At 32.6% G+C, this 9,169-nt stretch overlaps 1 protein-coding gene across 1 annotated transcript; it reads left to right on the plus strand.

Annotated features, from left to right (window-relative positions):
- Positions 1 to 7,194: 7,194 nt before the first annotated feature.
- On the plus strand, positions 7,195 to 8,969 carry LOC120781337. Its single transcript, XM_040113539.1, has 2 exons — positions 7,195 to 7,366; positions 8,383 to 8,969. Exons 1-2 carry the CDS (start codon positions 7,225 to 7,227, stop codon positions 8,967 to 8,969), a joined length of 729 nt encoding a protein of 242 aa, XP_039969473.1. The 5' UTR covers positions 7,195 to 7,224.
- The last annotated feature ends 200 nt before the right edge of the window (positions 8,970 to 9,169 follow it).

Here is a 9,169-nt window from a genome sequence, read left to right on the forward strand (position 1 = left end):
AATCAAATAAAATTATTAAATATGCAAGTCCAAATTGACTGTAAATATTACTATGCATGCGTTTATACTCATAATTATTTTTACATGCCAATATGGAAATGCCGACGGCAAAACGCAAAAGCATACTTACATACATATTTGCATACATTGCGATTGCCTGGTTCAAAGCTAAAATTGAAGCATGAAAATATCACAATGCTGTGGTTGGGAGTATCATAAGGAAACTGCATACATACATATATTTATGTCTTCATATTCTTGCGCATGTGAGACAGAGAACACAATAAAAAACGTCTTTATGTTCTCTATGTGAGACGTGTGTTTTGTACACATTTTTCGCTGTTAAAAGTGGAATATCAAAGAACTTATTTTTCTTCAATATTCTCTGCTTGAGCATATATGCCATCTCATCATATGCCGTAAATACATATATTTATTTCTCTTCATATTCTTTGTTGAATATGTGGAGAACTGTTAAAAATGTTAACATTTCACAGCGTGAATTCTGTATTTGTGTGGTGAGATTCCGTGTCGCAAATTTATCAAATATTCGCTGTCGAACCTGCACCTTCTCTATGTTTTATGTTCTCTGGCTCATATTTCTTGCTTTCATGTCAAAGAATCAATGTGTCGAAAGAATGACGCGACGACAAAGCTTCACAACTTGTTGGTAGAAAATCCGAGCTGTGCCGAAAACACAAACGAACGATCGCCAATTGCCACTGCTTCCTTTGCCGCTGTACTAGCTTCGCATACAAACCAACGTAGATATGTATGTTTGTGTGTGAGCTTGCATACATGTCGACTCAGATTTTTGCAAGCCGCGTAACAATATTTTGTACATTCTTTGACAAATACAGTCAATCCCGGTTATGTGCCACAATCAAAGATACAGCTTTTTGTGGTTTGTTAAACAATAATTTCCATGTATATCAAAAAACAAATGTGAGATGCAGCAAGATATGGGCAGTTAAGAGGGCTGATTTTCATTTAAGCGGAATACTACTTAACCGGGATTCACCGTACACATAAATCAGAGGAATATTGAATATTTTATATATTTTGGCACATTTCTTGACTTGAAAATCGACAAATAAACTATGTTGTCAATTTTATTCTATACTTATATTTGCGGGGTTGTCGCGTTTTCCTTCTCATACAAATATCAGAAATTGTTCAATTTATGATTTTTAGCTTTTGCCATAGTTGCGAAAAGACGCTTGTTGGCAAAGGCATGCTTGGGGAGATGTAATGGTATTTGCTTTTATGAATGAAGCAAGTTTGCCTGTTGAAAGTGCGCTTGCGTTCATGAATGAAAATATTGTTGTTGTGTGTTTTTCTACAAATTTGGGCATCGACTTGGCTGCCATATTGACTTGTGACGCTGCTGATGCTACTTGAAACCATTGTGGTTTTTGTAGAGCAATATTCGTAGTTTTTGCGGGTGACATATCTACATGTGAACGTATGTATAAGTATGTATGTTGTGTATGCAATATTTGTGTGGGAATGTCATGCGCACATATTTACATGTGTACTCATATTTGTGTGTTGGTTGGTATACATTATTTGTTCGGCAATGTCGTACACATATGCATGTACATATAGAGCAGTGCGCACACACTTTTTACTGATAAATGATATTACGATTTGAATTTGAATTGTACTTACGTACATACATACATATTTATATACATATGTGCATATGTAATTATGCGCTGATATGTAGATGCGTATGAAAATTAAATGACATATTATTGTAATATGTATATTAAGTTTTTATGATATTATGATAGTATCTCATATACATATACATACATATGTATATTATATTTACAAACATATTCATATACATATGAAATTATAATGTATTCTCAAGCATAAGTAATATTTTAATAAATAACTCTTAATTGCACATTAACTACAAATATTGTTTTGAAAATAGCATAATTTAATTAGAATGATATAAATTATGCATATATTCATAGAAATACGCAAAATGATAGTCACATCAATTAACATGATGGCATGTGGGCATATAAAAATATAAGCAAAAGGCCAACATACGTCTGTAATAGCAATGCATGTTTCTGAGCATAATTTTCATTAAATACTCAGCTCTGTTCACGCGCCACTGTTAAGATTTCTCCTTCTTAGCTAGCTGTGGTGAAATGCACTCATCACATTTTGTTAGCTTTTGACAGTTCACACGCTTGTCCGTTGTTGGACCTTCTCTGTAAATATACGTTCTCTGCTATGAGTTTCTATGGATGCCTTTCGGGCTAAAAAACGCCCCGCAACCTTCCGAAGGCTGATGAATACAGTTTTGGATGGGCTAGTTGGAAACATTTGTATGGTATATTTAGACGACATCGTCCTGTTTAGTATATCACTTCAGGAACATATCGAATCGCTCGATAAGGTTTTTCAAAGGCTAGCTAACGCTAATCTGAAAATACAGTTAACTAAAAGTGAGTTCTTAAAACACGAAACAGAGTTTTTAGGGCATGTGGTGACTTCAACAGGCATAAAAGCCAACCCAAATAAAAAAGAGGCAATTATAAATTATCCTATACCTAGAACAGAGAAAGAACTAAAGCAGTTCTTAGGTCTGGCGGGATTCTATCGAAAATTCATTCAAAATTTCGGAAATATTACTAAACCTTTGACAAATTGTTTAAAGAAGGGTAATAAAGTAAATAGCGAGAATAAAGAATATCAAAACGCCATAAATACTATAAAAATATTGATTACCCAAGATCCCATATTGGTATACTCAAAGTATGATAAGCCATTTACCTTAACTACAGATGCTTCTAATGTGGCCTTTAGACGAGCACTTTAAACGAGCACGAGTTTAATTATTCGACCACTGAGAAAGAACTTTTAGCAATGGTTTGGGCTACTAAGTATTTTAGGCCATATTTATATGAGAGAAAATTCATTATTAATAGCGATCACAGACCACTTCAATGGCTGCATAATTTAAAAGAGCCGAATACCAAGTTGCAAAGGTGGAAGATTCGCCTTAACGAGTATGACTTCGACGTGAAGTACATCCCGGGAAGGGAAAATCACGTTGCAGATGCACCTTTTCGCATTAAAATTGAGGAATGTAATGCAGAAGAAGATGAAATCGCCTCAAATTGCGCAACAATTCATTCCGCTGATGAAGACAGCGAAAGTTTTATTCAAATAACTGAAAAGCCCTTGAATGTGTATAAAAATCAACTCAAAATAGTTAGAGGTAAGCAGAATAGTAGCAACATGAAAAAAGTTTTCACAAATAATTTTACTTTGATTACTTATAAAGATCTAACTACAGAGTATATAAAAGAAATAATTAAAACTTACCTTTTAAAGAACAAAACGGTGATATATATGCCATATGATAATGACTTTTTGCGGCTTCAAAATATGTATAAAACTTTGATTAATAGTAGTCGAAATAGAGTTTACAGGACAACTAAGGAATAGCAAAATATTTTGGAATATTCTGAATTTAAAGCTATAGTAACGGAAATACATATAAGTGGACTTCGCTTATATGCATAATGTATAATGAAGTTGCAAAATGTTTCAAGGAAAAATATTATTTTCCAAAATATCTAAATGAAATTTCCAATATAATTAAATGTTGTGAACTTTGCAATCACTGCAAAAGTGATCATATTGCCAATAAGCTTCCATTCAAAGTTTCACCTCCCGTGTACGAAATACGAGATAAATTTGTGGTTGACTTTTGGAAATGGGATAATAAATATTATTTGACATGCATTGATTTGTTTTCTAAATTTGCTAGATATGGTAGAAAAGGTGAATTCGCTTAACTGGCTGGAAGCAAAAAAAAAAACAAGAAAAACCGTTAACTTCGCCTGCACCAAAGCTAATATAACCTTCACAGATTACATTGGTGCATTAGAAAATAATTTATACCAAATTTGGTAAATATGTCTTGTCAAATGCAAAAGTTTTCCATACCAGCATTTGATTCCGATCATTCAGTTTGTATGACTGCTATATGCTATAGTAAGCCTATCTGAACAATTTCTTCGGAGATTACATTGTTGCTTTAGAAAATAATCTATACCAAATTTGGTGAAGATATATTGTCAAATGTGAAAGTTTTCCATACAAGAACTTGATTCCGATCGTTCAGTTTGTATGGTAGCTATATGCTATAGTTAACCGATCTGAACAATTTCTTTGGAGATTACATTGTTGCCTTAGAAAATAATCTATACCAAATTTGGTGAAGATACATTGTCAAATGTGAAAGTTTTCCATACAAGAACTTGATTCCGATCGATCAGTTTGTATGATAGCTATATGCTATAGTTAACCGATCTGACCAATTTCTTCGGAGATTACATTATTGCCTTAGAAAATAATCTATACCAAATTTGGTGAAGATACATTGTCAAATATGAAAGTTTTCCATACAAGAACTATATGTTATAGTGGTCCGATATCGGCCGTTCCGACAAATGAGCAGCTTCTTGAAGATAAAATGACGTTTGCAAAATTTCAAAAGAAAATCTTAAAAATTGAGGGACTAGTTCGTATATATACTGACAGACGGACGGACAGACAGTCAGACGGACATGGCTAAATCGACTCAGCTCAACATACTGATCATTTATATATATACTTTATAGGGTCTCCGACGCTTCCTTCTGGGTGTTACAAACTTCGTGACAAACTTAATATACCCTGTTAAGGGTATAAAAAAGAAGATAAAGAGCTTAAATACTTAAAAATAGAGCAAACACTTTATACTTATAATCATATAAATAGACATTCCATTACAGGTGAAGTTCCATATAACATTTTTTTTAATAAAAAACTACCAGAAAATGACCCTCAATTAATCAAAGACAGAAGAATAAATAATGTGAACAAATATAAGCAAGAAAAAGAAATTGATACTAATTTTGTAAGTGCAGAAAAATCAAGAAAAAGATTGGATAAACTACATATGTAAGTATGTAATCCTTATCGACAAGTAAAGCTATTACAAACGGAAAAAGATGGAGAGCACCATGTAGTTAAATTTAAAAATCAAAAAGTCAGAAAATATAAAAACCAGTTCAAACGCAAAAAGAAGAATTATTAATAAAAGAAATTTCAAAATGAATTTAACTATTTCATAGATTTAGATTATAAATATTTTATGAGATTTAACTATTTTATAGATATAGATTATAAGTATTGTATGAGATAATAAATCTAACCTTTTTGTCTACATGTATTTGAAATTAATTCGAAAGAAGCAAATAATGAATGTATTAGGTTATTTCTTTCATATAACTAGAGTACACTATAATTAGTTTTAAGATATTCACTACAATGAGGGCATTGTAATTTTTAAAGATTGGAGGAGTAACATATCAATCTCACGTACATACATACTTAACAGTAATCATCCAGGCGTTCTCACATTTCGTCTCTTATACTAAGAGATAGGAGCTCGAAGCATGAAAAATTAGTCTAAGTCAATCACTATTGGTTTGTCATTTGAAGAGTAATAAAGCTAATTGTTCAAAGTACAACTCAACTTCGTTTTAATCTTTCTTATGCATGCCCATTAGGGTGTCCGTTATTTACCAAGTTGGCTATTTCCACATGAGTATCGTCAAAATCGTTTCTTTTTGACCTAAAAACAATTTTGGAAACAAAGAAAAATTTTTTCGATGCGGTTTAGCCCTGCCTAGATAAGGATACTTTTCCCATTTAATTAACATGGGATTTTTGCACTATTTAGCAAATAGTTCTTATTTCGTACATTATACTCTTTAACTTACCAACAATGCTCAATTCTGCTTCTTTTATGATCCCTTTAGACGGAGAAATTTTCATATTGGCGCAAAAAATTTATTACATAACTTTTGGAAGGGTCAAAATTTATTTGTATTGATTATTCTAATTATTTTGCTTAAACTACTTACTAATTAATTTTTATTCTGAATTTCATTTAAAGTTTCTTATTTTTTGCTTCTGAAAGTCACACAGTGATTCTATGAAGGAATAATAGTTCAAATTGAAGTACGGTAATACTCGTATGGTTATTACCAACGCAAAATAAATAAAAGAACCAGATAAATTGGATACGTGGCGCTCTAGCGGACGGTCGTTAAAGTGAATAAAAAACAACAAACTAATTTTTTACTTATTGTCTATTCTGGTTGTTGTGGTTCTTTTGACAACAATATTCCATTTTTAGATAGTAAACGATACAATTCTTAATTCACGTTATAATATTGAATTTTTAATTGTTAAGTTGATGTGACTAGTGCAATGAATAGAAAGTGTAAAAATTGATTTGGTATCCAGCTAAAAAATATCTTTCTAACCTCGAGAACTCCAATCTATTGAACAATCTTAAGAACTGTCATCATGAGTTTAGAAAAAATAAAATAAAGTTCATAAAAAATTGATTAATCAAGTTGACGAAATAGATCGAAACATCCAAAATTTATTAGATACGGTTTTACCCCGCGACGATTACAAAGAGCTGCTTGAATTGTCCCGAATATTTCTTGGTACTGTCGACCATCAAAGTATTAATTTTTATAAACCTGGAGCTTTCCATCACGCTCGCTGGATTTCGAGAGCCATTTACTCATTAAAAATTTGCGTTTTTCGAGATGCTTTTGAACTATCACCAGAAGAAGAAAAAAGTTTATTGGACGTTTGTTTATTCGTGGTATTTATATATGTGAGATTTTGGTATACTGCACCTCTTGCTACAGCGGCTCCGAACCAAGATTTGCAATTTTTGAAAGCAGTTTATGCTTATAGAACTATTGATAAGTTTTTATCTGAAGCTGTCTTGAAAAAAATTAAAAACCATATGTATGATTATTGAAAGTTTAAAATAAAAGATCTTACACGAAATTCAGAATAAAAATTAATTAGTAAGTAGTTTAAGCAAAATAATTCGAATAATCAATACAAAAAAATTTGACCCTTCCAAAGGTTATGTAATAAATTTTTTGCGCCAATATGAAAATTTCTCCGTCTAAGTGCGCGGCCACGCACTGAGCGATGAGCGGCTGAACGATGAGCGACGAAATTAAAACATATGAAATGCCATTGAAGTGGCCACGCAGTAAGCGATGAGCGACTGAGCGACTGAGCGATTTCTCTGCGATTGAGCGACGTCGCTTAACAATTAAAACATGTTCTAATTTTCAGTTGACTGCTGAGCGACGAACAGAAAGAATGGACAAATTTAACATTGAAATGCTTATTTCTGAGGTGCAAAGCTACCCGGTTTTGTGGCAGGATAGCCACAAAGACTTCAAAAATAAAAATATCACTGACAACATATGGAAAAAACTGGGAGAAATATGTGGTTGTTCTGGTGAGTGTTTTTTTTTTATTCATAAAAAAAAATGATTGTTAACATATTAGCATGATAAAATTAAAATTTTAAGTGGAATTCAATGCCCAAACTCCCACAAGTATTCTGTTAATTCATTACGTACATTTAATGCTGTTTGGCTGCTTCTGTTGAAGTTTTGCTGTTGTTCTCGATCAACGGTATTTGTTTGAGCGTTAGCATTGTTTATAGTTGTTGTTGTTTGTAAGTAATCAAGATCACTATCGCCATCGCGCTCCCTCACATAATTGTGCAGGACACAAGCACATTTAATTAAAATAATAGCTGTTCTTGGTGTTGTTTCAATGGCTTTTTGCAAAAAACGCCATTTACTGGTTAATATTCCAAATGCGCAATCAATGCATTTTCTTGCTATTGAAAGTCGATAATTAAAATTTTCCGTTTTCGCATTTAAATTCCTACGTGGAAAAGGTCTTAACAAATATGTTTTCAGTGGATAAGCTTCATCACCAATCAGAAAATTAGGTAAAATAGTATTTGAGTTTGGCAATGCTTGGGGAAGAGGAACATTCAATTTATCCGCTTCAAGCAATCGAAATAATGTTGATCCAGAAAAAGTACCGCCATCACTTTGCTTTCCTCTTCCTCCCACTTCTATAGTTACAAATTTTTTGTCAGCATTTGCTACACCTTGCAGTACTACGGAAAAGTAGTGCAAATAATTAAAATAATGGGACCCAGAATTTGCCGGACACTTAATTTGACAGTGTTTGCCATCAATACTGCCAAAACAGTTCGGAAATTTCCAACGCCTATAGTCATCATTTATGATAGTTTTAAGGCGGTCTGTTGTTGGTATAGGCATATACTCCTCCAAAAGTTCTTTCCATATGATTTCGCATGTTTCTGAAATAATTAAACTGACTGTGCTTCTGCCCATGCGAAAAGCAAAAGCTAAATCGCGAAACGAATGTCCTGTAGCTAAAAACCTGCAAATATGTAATATAATTTAATTCAATATACTAATAACATTTCAGGAGAAGCAGCAAAAGGAAAGTGGAAGAATTTAAGAGACACATACAGGAGAAATCTGCAAAAGAGTCAACCAGCAAAATCGGGCTCCGAAGCTCTTCCAGTTAAAGTTAAGTGGCCATATTATGATTTGATGAGCTTCATTAAAAAAAGCGTTGTTCCGGATCCTATGGATGGGAATCTTTTGGAACCAGAGCAATATCAATGTTGCAATCTTAATTATTCGACTTTGATTAACGATCTACTAAGTGAAGAAGACTCTGTTTTTAAAACTGTTGATATGCCTGAAACCAGCACTTCTGTTTCCACCAATTGCTCTACAAATGTGCCACCAAAAACAAAGAAAAGAAAGGGAAGAACGTGCGAGTTTGAATCTGAATTTCTCCAAATTGAAAAGGAGCGAATGGAAATTTTAAAAGCTGAGGTAGAAAAGAAGGAAGAAGATGATGATGATCTTCAGTTTTTTAAAAGTTTCTTGCCATTTATGCGGCAGTTTAACAATATTGAGAAATTAGAAGTCAGAGGAGAAATACAAAATGTAATTTTAAACAAATACCGGACATCGTTTGCGAATAATCAGAACAAACAGTAAAGTATATATGTAATATTATGTTTAACTTAAATAAATGAATAAAATGAAATTTATGTTTAACTTACCTCAAGGTCAAAACGAGCCTCTGCTCTGCACGAATTGCTTTCCTTTGTTTTGTTAATTTAGGACGAACTTTTTCAAGCAATATATCAAAAGATTGTATAGACATACGTAGATATTCAAAGAATATATCTGGAAAT

The sequence above is a fragment of the Bactrocera tryoni genome, unplaced genomic scaffold, assembly GCF_016617805.1.
Source record: "Bactrocera tryoni isolate S06 unplaced genomic scaffold, CSIRO_BtryS06_freeze2 scaffold_63, whole genome shotgun sequence".
Classification (NCBI taxonomy): domain Eukaryota; kingdom Metazoa; phylum Arthropoda; class Insecta; order Diptera; family Tephritidae; genus Bactrocera; species Bactrocera tryoni.